This window comes from Strix aluco, chromosome 1, assembly GCF_031877795.1.
Source record: "Strix aluco isolate bStrAlu1 chromosome 1, bStrAlu1.hap1, whole genome shotgun sequence".
In the NCBI taxonomy this organism is placed as follows: domain Eukaryota; kingdom Metazoa; phylum Chordata; class Aves; order Strigiformes; family Strigidae; genus Strix; species Strix aluco.
The window spans coordinates 46,794,564-46,810,140 of NC_133931.1; the positions used below are offsets into that span (position 1 = coordinate 46,794,564).

General features: G+C 38.8%; 1 protein-coding gene across 16 annotated transcripts in view; it reads right to left on the reverse strand.

Moving 5' to 3' along the window:
• Window positions 1–15,577, reverse strand: part of DTNA (dystrobrevin alpha) — a 189,826-nt gene that overhangs the window by 92,791 nt on the left and 81,458 nt on the right. For all 16 annotated transcript variants that reach the window (XM_074819847.1, XM_074819830.1, XM_074819964.1 and 13 more), the window contains 2 exons: window positions 8,684–8,751; window positions 3,530–3,610 (listed from right to left, as the gene is read on the reverse strand). In XM_074819847.1, coding sequence (XP_074675948.1) covers window positions 3,530–3,610; window positions 8,684–8,751 — 149 coding nt within the window. The remainder of the gene's footprint in view (window positions 1–3,529; window positions 3,611–8,683; window positions 8,752–15,577) is intronic.

Here is a 15,577-nt window from a genome sequence, read left to right on the forward strand (position 1 = left end):
CATTACCTACAGAGTTTCTCTTTTCATTACTTCCAATTTTAGAAATTGTCAGCAGAAATAGAGAAGCATAAAATGAGTTTATATTCATGGTGCACTAATAAAGCTTCCCAGTTTTCAGGATTTCTGCATGTATAATCTTGTGGGTCTCTTGCTTTCGGGATTTCTGTTGCATATCTCATCCCATGTCTGGGCACTTAGCAGATTCAGAGGTGTGTCAACAATAATTTGCAAATGTTATTGTTATTTATTTGTAGCATTAACATAGGCAAAGGGGAATGCTTAAATTTGCAGGGATTTTTCTTTGAAAGATAATATTAGAGCTTTTTCAAATTTATCTACTTATCATTTTCTGAGTTCTTAAGAATTTCTCGCTTTTCTGAAGAATGAGGCTGGACTGGATTCAGTTCTATCCTGTTTGACAAATAACTGCAATGACTGATATTGATTTTTCTCGCTTTGCTGATTTTATTTAAACTGCCTGTTGGTTTAAATGCTCAGAGAGATTTTTATAAAAGAAATGCTTTTCACATGCATAGTAGTTTCCTAAAGCTTTATAGAATTATCAGAAAGACATGTATTTGCAATTTTGAAGACTGTTCGCTAAATATTTTAAAAGTAGTCTTCCTCTTCTGAAAATGAAATAATTCCATGGAGCAAATAATTTGATCAACAGTGTTAGTACTCAAAGTGGAACATATGTAGTGGTATTCTGGTAAATGGTGGTAAACTGTCACCTCTTCTATAATCTCTGGCCAGATAGTTTAACTAATCTCAGGAGAAATGCTGCAAGAGAGAATGGCTTTTAGAATACGAAGGCACTTTTGCCCATTGCACACTGCCTACTTCACCAGTAAAACCCAGCCGGCTGCTGAAGGTTTCAGCAAAACAGCCTTTTGCAGTGAGAGAAGAATTCACAAAGGGAGGCCAGGAGATGAACCTGTGGCTGTGTCTGCATTAAAGACAGCAGAAACAAACAGTGTATTGTTTCTGATAAGCATAGCTGCCTCCTAAATGATATCCTGTGACTGTCTATGCTAATGGGCAGCTTTGGGTAAAAGAGATGATCTTAATAAAACCTCTGCTCTGCTTTCCTTGGAACAGCCACTTCTGGCACTCAAAGCAGCTCTCTGCTTTCATCCTCATACACCTTCAGCCTGTAGCCGAAAGCAGCTCCCTGCAATTTATTAAATTAGCTCTTTAAAAGAACCCCATAAATACACTCTTTCCAAGCAATTTTTTCCTAGTAAGTCTGGGCTGGTGTGCCAGGGCAGGGCAGGAGAGCACAGCTAAAAGAAGACAAGAATGGCTTGAGTGACAGGAGGTGCTATGCACAGGGAGTGAAGCAGAACTGCCTTTGAGCTTTTTCTTTTTATATTCTCCCCTAAATGAAACAGCTCAGATGCAGCAGAAATGGTTTTTTCCCATGTCCCTTTTTTTTTTTTTTTTTCCTCCTGAACTTACTATTAGGTGGTGCATAATGGCAATTTCTGTACAGAAAAAAAAAGAAAAGAAGAGTAGCTGACATGAGCTGGAGGTCTGATATTAACCATTTCAGGCCAGTGCTCAGTTCAGTGGCTCTATGTTTAGAAGCTCTGTCTTGGACAGCCGTTGCTTGAAATCACATCAGGTGAATGAATGGCTTCTTCTCCCACTAATAAGAGAGAGCCATCTGGGAGAGCAGCAATCTACCAGAAACAACCAGAAGAAAACTGTACTTGATGGTGAAATGACGCACACAATTCATCCCACTCCAGAGCAACAGGCATTATTCCTTAAGTTGCACAGAACCTAATTCTTAGGACAATATTTTAAGTTCCTCCTTTTTTTTCCTTCAGAAGAGGTTGATACAGTATAAGTCTTGATATAAGACCAGCAAATCACTTCTCCTAGGTTATCAATGGCAATCAGAAGACAAGCACTATCTGTGAGTGACTTGGCACAAGCTGGCAAACTGAAAGGCGTGTGTGTCGGTTCTCTACGAAGAGAAACAATAGTTCCACAAAAGCAGATCACAGTTGCTAAATAAGAGGAACAAAGTTAAGATTAACCACCAATATTTTTAGGCCAGCCACTCCCAACAATGAAGCTACTGCACCCTTAGGTTTTTATTCACTTGCTTTGTATACAGTTACTGAAGCAATTAGTGTTATGACTTTGCTATCACTGTCAGCTTAATTGGATAGTCTTGTCACCTCAGACTACTGTATTCCGTTACCATCCACTTAAACCTAAAATTTTAAAAAATAAAATAAACAACTGAATGCAATATAATAGTGTCTTTCAAGCATTTCCTCCTGAATGGGAGAAGCCAGCTGCTGGGCAGGTACTAAACCCCTCCTGGGTTTTGTGTCTGGCAGCCTGCTTATTATAATGTGATACTAATCCTTCAATCCATACTTCAGCTAAACACATATTAAAAACATGAGAAATGGGCTGCAGAAGCGATTGAACGACCAGCTCCATAGCTAATAATCCAATAAATACTCTTCAAAGTCTTTTCTACCACAACTTGGCCTCTCCAGTATGTTTGGATGGCATAAGCGAAACATTTCCGTAACACAGATAGATGTAACCTCAAAACTAGGAACTCTCAGCAGGGCAGTTAATCTCTATCTGCAGTGAGCATTTCTTAACATACTTACCACTGTGTGCAGCACAAGCGTACTGAGGCTGTCATTCTAGTATAGATATGAAGACTAAAAAAACTAGTTTTCTCTGCATTAGTCCTCTCCCTACTGCTACTGCTACTGCTGACAGGAGTTCCCCTGATTAGGATTTTTTTTTTTTTGACTTGTTGTGGAAAGGTCCAGTAAAACACATAAACCAAAACTCCCCATTCTAAGTATTTGCATACTATTTTGGATAGAGAAGAAAGGATACACTCCGTTACAGATTTTATATGTATTTCCCCTTTAAAGTTCACAGCACATGACTGTGCTAATAGAAACTGCAGCTGTAAAGGAAGAAAGACTGAACCTCAGAAGAAACATTAAAAAAGTCACTAATCAAGTGGGAAACTTCTCAAGAACAAAGCCTAGATGGAGGAAGATGGACATGCAGAGATTAGAAGAACTTTCACCCTCTTAGAAGAGATGTTTATAGCTAGCCTTCTGGAAAAAAGGGGGCTGCCTGACACTGCACTTACTTTGCTGCACCCCAAACAGATGAGGACTGGAAACAGCATTTCTTTTCACGCAGTTGCTATAAAATCACTTGATTTGCAGGATCTTGCTGGAACCCACAAGTGTTATTTTACAAGAAAACTGGAGAATGTAGTTAACATACTTATTAATTAAAGCTGTGGCCTGCATCACAACCCATCCTTCTATGACTGAATCACTGGCATGTTTTGAGACAAGCTCCTTATATAAACAGGTTAATATTTAAAATCTGCCCAGGCACTCTGACTAGTGTCCTTCGCAGTGACAGATCAAATAGTCCTGGTTTGTGACTGATATGAAAGACAGACTGGGGAGTACAGTAGAAAGCTAGTAACAACGCTATATGAAAGAAGAGCTGACATACTTACAGTTGCATTTCTTCTGAACAAATCTAAGCTTGCATGCTGTTCGGTAGGTGGACAAACGAATGCGATCCAGATCTTGAGCCCCTAGTGGAAGAAAATAACAGCCACATTTGTATGGAATATGACCTGTGTGTATCTTTGCTAGCAGGGAAGCCAGAGAACAAAGAGGACACATGAGCTAAGTCTGTTTAATAATTTTCAAGGCTCTCTCCTTTGCAGGGAGAATAGAGAGGGGCGAGGAGAAAGAAGGGGAATGGCAGGAGCTACAGTGTTAAAAGACTTTTATAAAGGAAAGCAAGGAATAGTCAGCCCACTGTGTCTATCACTTTGAAGAACAATCTGGTCAAGCTGCAGGCTAAAAGACACACTGGCCAGGCTCCAACAGCAGGGAAAACCTCCATCTAATTTTAATACGTAACAAAAAAACTCATAACAAATATCTTTGGCTGACATGCCAGATCAGAACAAAGTATTGCCAGCAAACCAAATTAGAAAAAATACCATGCCATAACAAAAAGACTGATACCAATCTGCAGAAGGGGGCAAAGATAATGCAAAGGGTGTGAGGCCTTTCTCCACTTTACGGAGGTGTGTTCTCTGCAATGGAGACCAAAAAGGGTCAGGTCTCTGCTTCACACATAGCTTGGCCCTGGCTGCTGCAACTTAAAGATCTGGCAACATTTCCAAAGCAGCTGTCCAGGAGATGGGTATAAACTGACTGCACATACAAGCGCGGTACAGAGGGACCAGGATGGGGGCAGAACCTGGCACAGTGTCTTTAGGCCTCCTGCTGCTGTGTACCACTCATAACACTTCCCAAAATCCTCAAAAAGAAGATGAGAAGATTATGATTTAAATCCCTCTCCTTCTTGGCTGGTATGTCTTACATAAAGAGGTGTTGCCTCACAGCTACAATATGGCCTATGAAACCAAGACTGCTTATTAAATTTATCACACATTTCACAGAAACACATTAAATTAAATTTTTGTGTATTTGCTTTTTCACTGTGGTTATCCCTGCAACAGGAGTAAAACCTGTTCTATTCAGTTGAGCAAGTTACCAAGTTACAAAAAACAGAGTTTCTTAAGGAACAGTCCACACGAAACACATTCAAACAAGGTACAGTCAGGCTGTAAGAGAAGTGGACTGGAATATGGCCCTATTCTGCTTTTACACATGCATCCTGAATGCTTTCTTTAAGATTCATCTTGACATTACTAGATTGGCTGCTCAGCTGCACTGTTGTACGTATGACCATGTCAGCATTGTTCACCCACACTTTCTTAAACAACATGTCATCCTTTGGACCCAAATTTTTCAAATGTGCTCTGACCTGTGAGATGAAAATGAGAATGATACTCTCCTCTCTCCCCAGATTCTGCTCTTTTCTTGACCAGATTCTCTCACACCATCTTTCCAGGGCTTCCAGCTACTCCCTTTTGCCAGTTTGCTGTCTTAAAACCATCTGCTCCTGGGAGAAGCTACTCTTAACTACTTAACATCAGGTCTGGGAAGTTTTTTTATTTTTTTCATCACATGCTTTATTGTTAAATTACAGAGGTTTTTCTCTTATCCATTAGTATCCCATTGACAGCTTTTGGAAAACTTCTTTACTGGTAAAAGGGAGGCTAACACTTGTAACACAGAGTTTTTCCTTTTTTAATAGGACCAATGAGTAAGATGAATTTAACTTTTTCCCTCTTAACTTTAGTGAAAGCTCCTAATAAAAGCTTCCAGTGCTACTTTATAGAAATTCAGCCTTTTAACAAGATGTAAAGATTCAAAGCAAAGTGAGACTGGCTCAATGAGCTTCCTAGGTTGCAATATTAATCCTAAATAAATAAATCTGTAGGCAATAATGTCGCCTTTTTTCTTTACTATTTACTCACACAGTGGATGGTATTATTTTGATATTCTTTTGGGAGTAGGTGTTTTTGCCGATAGATCTCTGGAACAGACAATTTAATTTTATCATGATTCACATTTTGCCACAGTCAGAGATCTATTTGTCAAATAACTTCTGTGGAAAAGTGACTTCACTTACATGGAGAGTCCTGAAAAACAAGTGGAAAGATGTGCAGGACTGAGCATGACAAATGAGACTGTGAATTTGTAACTTGCCTACAGGATTGCCAGTGGCCTCTCCTTCTTTTTGGCCACTGGCAGTGTTTCACTCTGTTTCCTTTGAATATGCTCATCACACTACTGGCAGTTTGCAAAAACAATAAAGGGACACATTGCAAGCTTTGGCTGCTGCTTTCCTGCAGGATAGCATGTGCTGGCAGCACAATAGTGATGTATGTACATTTTGATGTCTCTTCATCAGTCTGAATATACCTGAGAACGTCAGGTAAGACCAAGTGTAATCTAGTGATTTGACATCCAGTGGTGCATTCTGAGTTGTAAGACACAATTTAAGCTTTAACCACAGGACTCTACAGAAGATGATATTGATTATAATACTAATTCACAGAAGTTTGTAATTTGGAACTAGAAAGATGCCTCTTCTGAAAGGAAGGGAACAAAAAAGTCAAACAGCTTCTTTAAATACAGGGAATATCACATAGTAGCCCAAATCTAAAGTAAAAGACAAATACATCTATTCCTTGTTCAGGACAAATTTCCTACTTAAAAAGGCAGGAAAACTTGGAATTCTTTTTGCTGTCTTGTGTAGTCTGGAACATGACTCACTTTCTAGAAGTATTGTGAGATTCTGTGATTTTAATCACAGACTTGCAGATATGACTGCAAGAACATAAACCACTGGCAAAGTCCTCTATATTACGAATTTTCTTCCTCTAACATCAGCAGGTTGTGGAGTTTAACTTTTTACCAGAAACTTAAGGTCTGTTACAATATTAAGAAGGTTCGCATTGCCCACAGTATATAGCCCACGTGGAGGACTTGGTTTGTGTTAAGCATGGATGTGTGGGCTTGCACACAGCTGAGAGCACCTGAATGCAACGGCAGGTTGAGCTTCTGTTTCAGTGAAGCACACCCTTTACACACTCAGGAATCCAAGGGACTCCCAAAATGCAAAATTTGGTGTTTTATGAATACGGATAGTTCTTTGCCTAAAACATACTTAGTTTTTCACTAATATTTTCCCCTCTTTTTACCTAGTTGGAACCCAGTTCTCTGTGTGCATGTGTAGTAGAAGGAGGGAGGGAGGCAGGCAAATAGAAATAGGAAGCACATGTGAGATAAACCAGACTCAACTAAATATGTCAAAAGACTAAAACGTGAAACAAAAAATAGTAGACAATAACTATTTGTGTACAGTATGGGAAAATAGTCCCTCCTCCGCCTCCAACTGCTGATTGTAAATTTTCCTAACACCTCCTTAACTCCTCCAAAATAACCCAACAGCAAAATAGCCTTAAAAACTGTGGGAAGAAACCATAAATCCTCACAGCAAAGTCTTAAGCAATTATCTTCCATTTTAGGAATATTGCAAACTAACTGAAGTTAATGGAAGTTGTGCTATTGACTTTAGCTGATATAAGCTTAAGTCCTCTCTATAATTCTAATTAAAAGTATTGGATGTTCCAATAATGGACAAATGCATCATCCTTTTTTCTTGGGGTTTTTTGTGGTTGTTTGTTTTTTTTTTTTTCCTTCTGGCCAAAGAACAACCCCTCCCTCCACTGGTCCAATACGTTGTACACAGGGGACAAGAGAAATATCCATCTGAGTTACAACAGCAAGGTGTGTTACTGAAATAATTACCGGGCACAACAGAGCTAGTGGACACAGTGGAATGGGCCAAGACCATTCTCAGTAGGCCACCTGAATGAGAAGCCCTTAATTTGGAGAGCTCAGGAGTGCAGATGTAGGACATTCGGTCACCCCTGGGCTCACCCTTGGAGAACGGTTCCAAGTACATTTAATTCACCAGCGCAGATCTGGCCAGTGTGCACACAGTGTGCACAGCTGTTCAAGTCCCAGTAATGCTCATCTTAGTCTCTCCCAGTAGATGGGGGGATGTTCTGTCATTTTTTACTATGTTGCAGGGGACAAATAATAGTAATTAACAGACAGAACGTAGGTAAATCTAGTAACAGGGTGACAGTCTCAAACTTCATACATAATAGAATTTCCTTGAGAAATGGTGGATTGTTTGTAAGAGAAATAACAAATGACTGTCAAGAGAACTGCAGGAACATTGTTAGTATAGTACATCCCTGACACACTACTCTGCAGGGAACACAAACCTTCACTGGAAACTATAAAAAATGTGCTGAAGTGGGGTATGTAGTATATGAATCCCCGTACTGCATCTAGCTGGGATGGAGTGAAGTTTCTTTATAGCAGCCTGCACAGTGCTGTGTTTTAGATTTGTGGCTAAAGAAGTGTTGAGATCACCCCAGTGTTTTAGCTATTGCTGAACAGTGCTTGCACAGCATCCAGGCCTTTTTGTTTCCTACTCTGTCGTCTCCCAGAGTTGGCTGGGGATGGGCAAGAGGTTGGGTGGGGGATACAGCCAGGACACATGGGCAAAAGAATAGTCCATACCATATAATGTCATACTCAGCAATAAAACTGGGGTAGGGAAAGAAGTGCCTGGGGGGTTTTGTCTTCCAAGGTGGACATTGCTCAGAGACTGGCTATTGTGAGGTGGTGAGTGACCACCTTTGCATCACTTGTTGGTTATTGTTGTAATTTTTTTTCTCTCTTTCTGTCACTTAATCAACTGTCTTTAGCTTAAGCCACAAGTTTTCTTGCTTTTGCTCTTCCTATATTCTCTGTCATCTCACTTGGGGGATGACTGGTTGGGGTTTGGTTGGGGACTAAGCAATAGGTTGTGTGGGTGCTTAGCAGCTGGCTGGGGTCAACCCACTACAGATACCCCCACTAAAAGATGTTTTCTTTTGGAGACCTTTGTCCCTCTTCATTGCTACCTGCATATTGCAGCATTTTTGTCTCAAGAAGCTACTGATTAAAATAATACATTCACAAAATCTGATGTAGAAAATTCCTCTCCTGCTAATTGGTGGAATCAGCCCATTTTCCTGTGGCTTTGGTCTCATGACATTAAACCATTTGTAAAATGGAGGTATCAGTTACTTGATGTGGAAATCTTGCATAAATTTTACTGACACTGCATTGCAACTGGCTTGGTCTATCACAGTGAAACATTTCTAGGAAGTACTTACGCATTTCTGCAAACAGCTGCCTTCTTTCTGCCATGGTATTTCCTCTTTTCCCACAATCTTCAATCATTCTGAAAGACAAAATCATGTGAAAATATTGAGTATTATTCCCAGACTGAACATACATACATAAGCATCTGTAATAAATCCCGGAGAACCTTTGAGGTTGACTGGTGCTCCACATGTACCCAGTGCCTTTTGTCAGCCTCTCTGTGGCATGGTTTGTGGAGAAACTGGTCTTCAGACTGTCCTCCATTCCCTAGATTCTGCTTTCAAGCATTTGTTTTTTCTCTCTCTCTCGCTCCCAAAGGCAATGTTCAGTTTTTCTGCTTGATGTAACTAACTGACTTACATAACAGAAGCTCTGAAATTCATTTTAGGTTTTCTTAAATAAGGAATCTTCAGTTTAAATTATGTAAGAGATAAGAAATCATAAAAGATTCGGATATTATTTTATAGTTTAGAAAATGCCTTTCTAGCCAATTCTGGGTGGAGAAGGCAAAAAAAATAACACAACAGCAACTAAATCTCTACTCCACAACATAGTACCCTCTATTTATTCAAGCAAATACACTCCAAATATTCATTCAAATTCAAGACAGTATGTCTCTGATTAAATGAGTTCCAGTAAAAAGCTCAGAAAAAGGAATATATTTTCCTTCAGTTTTTCAGATATAAAAATCTTCAGAATATTTCGAAGAGTGCTCCTGCTGGATAGAGCATAGAGAAAAGAGACAGCTTCCTTCACAGCCAGCATTCAAACCATAAAAGACTAAAGCCTTCAGAGTAAAGATAAACATCTTTAGCAGCACTAAAAAATGAAACCAATCTCAGCATCACCACTTCCTATGGGTAATTACTCTAGCAAACCAATATCCTTTCCTCCCTGCCAAGTCTGGTTAGGGCTTCTGACCTGCATTGTAATCTACAACCTTATCTCAACTAGACTGTTTAAAACAACACTAGGCCACCTGTGATATAAAGGAGATGCTCTGGAGAGGCCTGCAATCCAAAATATTCCCATATTGTATCCCATAACAAATCCACGTATGTATGTAACAGGAAGGATAAAAGTATTGGATGCTGAAGTCTATCATCACGAAAGGACTCAGGATAGAAAACCAGTTTTATTTCTCAGAGAAAGAAAGGCAATCACATAAGAGGTGTTTTGTTGGTGGTGGTTTTTTTCCTTCAAAAATGCACTGTTCAAATGAAAGGCTGGTACCTTTTAACTGCCTTTTCCAAATGGTGTATTCAGTTCTCAGAGAACTGAAAAAGGCTCTGCTAAAGTGCTATCTATGGTGGACATTTTATGATGTGAGCAGCAGTCCCACTAGGAAGCGGACAAAGGGTACGGCTGCAACCTGTTTGCAGGGATATTCAAGTTCACCCTTATGCTCTAATTTGGCCAGGAGTGATTCAGACGTGTGTAGCATGGCATTAAGTCTGAGCTAATATATCCTGCCTTTCTGCAGAGATAAGAACTTTCAGTATAGTTCTTTACAGAACTGGCCACACCGCCTCTGATCTGGAGGTAGTTGGTTTCTCACTAGCTTAGAGGTGTCAGGGAAGACTCACACCCAACCTGCATCCTAATTAGACAGCAAGTAGTAATATCTTTTGTACCTGGATCAGGCTTAAATTTTGGCCCACAAATGATGAAAAATGATGAAATCCCACTAACTCCAGCTCAAATTCCCCACTCCTTTCTGTTTGTAATCGAACTCATAGTAGGAGACAAATTTGCCATGATAAATGACCAGATCTCATAGGACTGGTCTCACAGAGACTGCTGCAAACTTTATCAAAAACAAAAGCGGTGCAACTTTATTCTCCCTTCCCTCATATTGTCTCTTGGATAAAAATGTTCCTCAGCTATTGCTTTCAAATATTTGCAGCGCATCCACTGGAACATGGCTCACCTGTGACCTTATTTGCCATACAGAAGAATTTTCCCAGTCAAAATTAAGTAAAAAAAGATATTTTTCAAATAATGTAAATTGTACAGCCAGTTCTCCACTTCCTTCAGAGAGACCATTCCTGAAGTGTCCTTTCAGTGGGGTAAAAATCATTAACTGGTTTTCCCTTTTGTGCAATTCATCCTCCCCTTACTTTTGTTGATGTTTATATCTCCTTATTTAAAATGTTCCCTGGATCTGATCATCATTTTTCAGAATGCCCCATTATCTACTGAAACTGAATCACCCTTTTCACTGCTGGGGTTTACGGGGATTACCAGGCCTGATAAATATATTTATACACACACAACTCAGGCTTCCTTGGAGAGGGAAGAAACTTCATATTTATATTTTTAAGACTCTCACTGCACTGGATATTTGGCAGATTTTAAAATAGCCTTCATACCAAATGACAATCCTAAAATCCTCTGCAATGGGATATATGCCATTAAGCTCATGAGAACATTAGCAGTGGCAGTATTTTCAGATAGATAACTTCTATAATTTCTTTGCATCTTTTCCTGGTAGAAGAAAAATTAATAGATAATGCTCATGAGTATTGTTACTTTTGAGTCACTATTGATAGGAATTCATTCAACTATGTCTTCCAAGCTTTTCATGTGTGTTTTTAACTCTGCAATGTGCTACAGACCAGCCTCAACTAAGGTCATTGGTCATGGGTGTTGGGCATCTCCCTTTTCAGCCTTGTTCACCTTGATCCTGGCTCACAGGTACACAGCTCAACTCTTTAACTCGGATTACGGAGACTCACGCTTTGAGCCTGGGATGCGTTCAGCTCAGTCCCTGGGGCTGGCCATGAGCACAATTGACTAGAGTCATGTTCCAATATTTCTCATTTTGCTTAAAACATATGTGAAATCACAGAAAAAAGCAGTACAATTTGTTCTACACGGGAAAAGAGTAAATCACAAAGTGAACTTTAATGTACTTTACAAACCAGAATAAATTATCAGAGACATAATTTTGAAAAATATTAATTGATGTACACTCTTCCCGTAGTAGGGATTAGATTATATTTGTCTTCTATTGATCCCTTCCACTATCTTTTTCCCTTCACTTTTCTCCCCAGGAAATAGCCTCTCGACTGCAGGTAGGGAGAACACCTACTGTGCATCTAATTAAAATTCTTGTCACGGGCTAATTAGTAAGGTACCAATTAGCAAGGTATTAAGGCTTCAATATATTACAGACATTCCAGAGCAGAAATCATTCCAAGCATAAAGTTTGCAGCCTCTGAAAAAGATACTGTGAATGTTTCATTTCTACCAGTGTTTCAAGCTGAAAACTTTTATGACGTTAGTAGCGCTTGAAGGAAAAGAATAAATAAAGAAGTAATTTAGTTTGATTTAAACTCTTTTGATTACCATTTCATCTTCATGCTTATCATGTATCAGAAGCATAGTTGGTCTATTATTTTAATATACTTTACCTGTTTATAAAATCTGGGAGGGAATATCATATAATATACGTAAGGTAAGAACTAAATGTCTCCTTTCCTTTCCTGTTGTGCTGCTTTGATTTATGAGTACTGTAATAATCTCTCTCACACCTAAGTGTTCTTGTTTTAGTATTTATAGGGTAAATAGTGTATTTTATTAACCTCCGTTTTATGTCATCCTTCTTGTAATTAGTATATTTCAATTTCTTGAGCTATCTCTATGCAAGGTAACAGCAATGCATGCCACAATTAAATCATTAGCTCAAAAAAATCATGGAAAGAAGTAATTGCCTGTATACTCGGAGAAGGAGCTCCTCTCTGGGGAGTTCCATACACTTCTCAGGAGACTGTCAAAAATTCCCAATCTGGCACACATGCGCACAAACAGTTTGATGGCTCTGAGAAAAGCCATCCCATTAACACTTCCACAAATCCCCATCTCATTCATCCGTGATAGATGAAGTGCCCCGGGGAGGTGGGAAGCACACCAGTGAGCAAAATTGTCTGCTGAAATTGATTAATTCTGGCATGAAAAATTTATCAAGTCCCATGTGATGGCTGTGATGCAGCTGTGCGTTGGACAAAAGAGGCTCCAAGTCCTGACTGGTGACATTCCCGATGGTCTTTCAGGCTGGATAAAAGTTTGTTTTTCCACCGAAACAGGCACAGAGGTAAAAGAGGAACACTTGCCCCTGCCTGAGACTTGTCCAGTCATGCTTCCTGCAGCTCTGAAAAGCTTGGGAGTGTTCTGGGATGCAGCTTCCAGCTGGAAGGTTTGCTCCAGAAGACTGGTAAAACCAGCAGTGAGTATCTCAGGATCACTTTTGGAAAGAGTACCGTCGTTCGGTAGAAAACATCAACCAGGCTCAAGTATCCTTTATTCTGAGCAGTCTGTATTTCCCTAGTGAGGAAATCTTCAACTCCTGATATAAACAGCTATTTTTTTTCTTCCATGAAATGTCAAATGTTAGATATTCGCTTTGGTATCTCTGGGAATTGGAAGCATTAGGATGCAGAGAAATGTGCTGGTTTCTCAGCGGCTATTTTTCATGCTGTTGACAAATCAGATGCTATTTTCTATGCAGCTGGTCAATATTTGAGCAGACAACAGTAACATTTTTCAGCTGCATAGGCTTTTTGTCTGCCATTGCTCAGGACAGTTTTATCAAAATGCTCTCCATACATAATAAACTGCTATTCCTCTTCAGGATTTACCAGCATCAGAAATTTTGGTTTATGAAAATGAGAGGGCCTGCTAGGGTCTAGCTTACAGTGACTTTATGAGGAACTTAAAAGCTGTAGTCAACAGCTAGGTTTGGAGTGCTGTTCATGCAGGATTCATAGCAACATGAGAGAGAAGATTTTCCACAGATTTTTCCTCTTCTCCCATTTTCTCCAAATTCAGCCCTGGTAGGTGGATGTTACTCAGCTAACTAGAGCAGAGTTATGGATGCTTATTTCAAAGTGAATTTGGACTGGAGAATATAGAGTTAAAAGGGACAATGAGTGCTAGCTAAAACCATATTTGCAAAGTCACCAACCTCAGCAATCCTTGAAGTTAATAACGAGAATCATGAAAGGCCATTTCAGAGCCTTCTTCTCCTTAATGGATTTATTGGTGCCTTATGAAGGTCTTGTTCCACATCTTTTAATGAAGCAGATCCCTAATAGGTCTCTCACAGTTTTACATTCTAGGACTAATCTTTGGCACTATAATAAAATTGTTCAGTGCTTTTTCCTGAGGCTAGGTATAATTGCATTGCACTCGCAGTGCTTGTTTGTATTTTATCTAGATGAGCATTTACAGTGAAGGAGGAAAATAAAAGCTGTTGCTAAGCTCATCTCCAACATGAGCCTCAGCAAGTCTGCCTCTTCTTATTTTCGTCATATTTTGCAATTTTAATATTACAAAAATTTTGAAATTCTCTCTTGATTTATTCCTGTAGCAAAATGTGTCTCTTGTTTTTAAGAAAAACTTTTCCAACAGATTTTTCATCAGTTTCCCCTTTTGTGTCCTTAGTAGAAAACTATCAGAAATGCCTAATAAGGCACCCACTGTAACTCATTTTCAGAACACTCAGTCTTCAAGGATGTCTGAATGCTATGCAGATCTTATCTGTGAAGTCTAAAAAACAAATTGTGAAGAGGTCCATTTCTAAAGAAAGAAAGGGCAATTTGAATTTAGAAAACATGAGAGTCAAAATAGACTAATTTCATATTTAATACTGTAAAGAATCAGAACTTTAACAGAGGATTCTGTGACTGGCTTCAGGGAACAAAGAAGCCACCAGTCATTTTCCATGTGCACTAGGCATTACCAAGTTTAGGAATTCAAAATGTTATTAGCTAGGCCAAAATATATCCCAAAATATTTGTTTTTCTGCTTTTTATGGGTGCTTGTAGAGTATAATTTTCAGCTTTTCTCAGCGACACAACTTCTCTTAGAGAATCTTACTATTCCAGACATGAAAGACAGTTAAGAAAACCAGTACTTGGGACTTAAAATACATATGTGAAATGTTACAAAAATGTCTTACTAAAGTTGCTTAGATATATTTTTCCAACCATGCTCTTTTAGAGTCAACCGTTCTGCCACTACAAGAAATTACTCTATTGTATGGATGAAACATGGAAAGAAAGCTAACTCTTAGTGCTTCAAATGTGTTTCCACCCTTTGAGAATATAAAATGATCCAAAAAATAATTTTGGTCAGCTCCAAAAAACTCTTCTCCAGTGCTTCAATGCCATCATTTCTGATAAACAGTTCTGATAAACAGTAGGGATTGATTTTAGCTAAATGGTACAGATTTAACTACAGCTCTTCAAAGTTCTATTCAAATGTTATTTAAAAATTATATTTCATCTAAGTTTTATTAAATATTTTAAAACCAATAAAGCATATATTGATTTCCTTTACACTCATGCACAACATTTCAGAGCCTTAGTTCAGCTGAGGGGTAGGTAGAAATAACCTCCGCTAACAGTAATTTCTTTTTGTTACATTCAAAACACATTCCAGAAAAAGAAGAAAACCCCAAAACTCAGACACAGAAGTTGATGATATACAATGCCAAATCTGCTTGTCTGATGTGTTAATCTGTTCATGGAGTTTTGCCATGCCCTCATCAGAGACCTGGATTTCACCCAAACTATAGTTCTTCCTTCAATTTATGTTTGTTTTTTTCACTATTTTTCTAAAAAATATGATCAATAAAGTATCGATCACCCTTAAACATTCAAATTTGCAATTCTGCTTCTTTCAATTGGTTAGGTAAAGAATAATTCATAAAGAAAACCGTAATAAAACTCAAGGGATAAAAAGTTATAAGGGCTTTATCACAGAAAGCATGTAAATGATAATCTGATACTTTTGGTACTCTGGTCTTCTCAGGTTTTTTTATTTGCCACTGTAGTGATGCAAAGGAGGCTGCAGGATTTCATATATCATTAAACTCCTACTTAGTCAAAGGGATCTTTCAG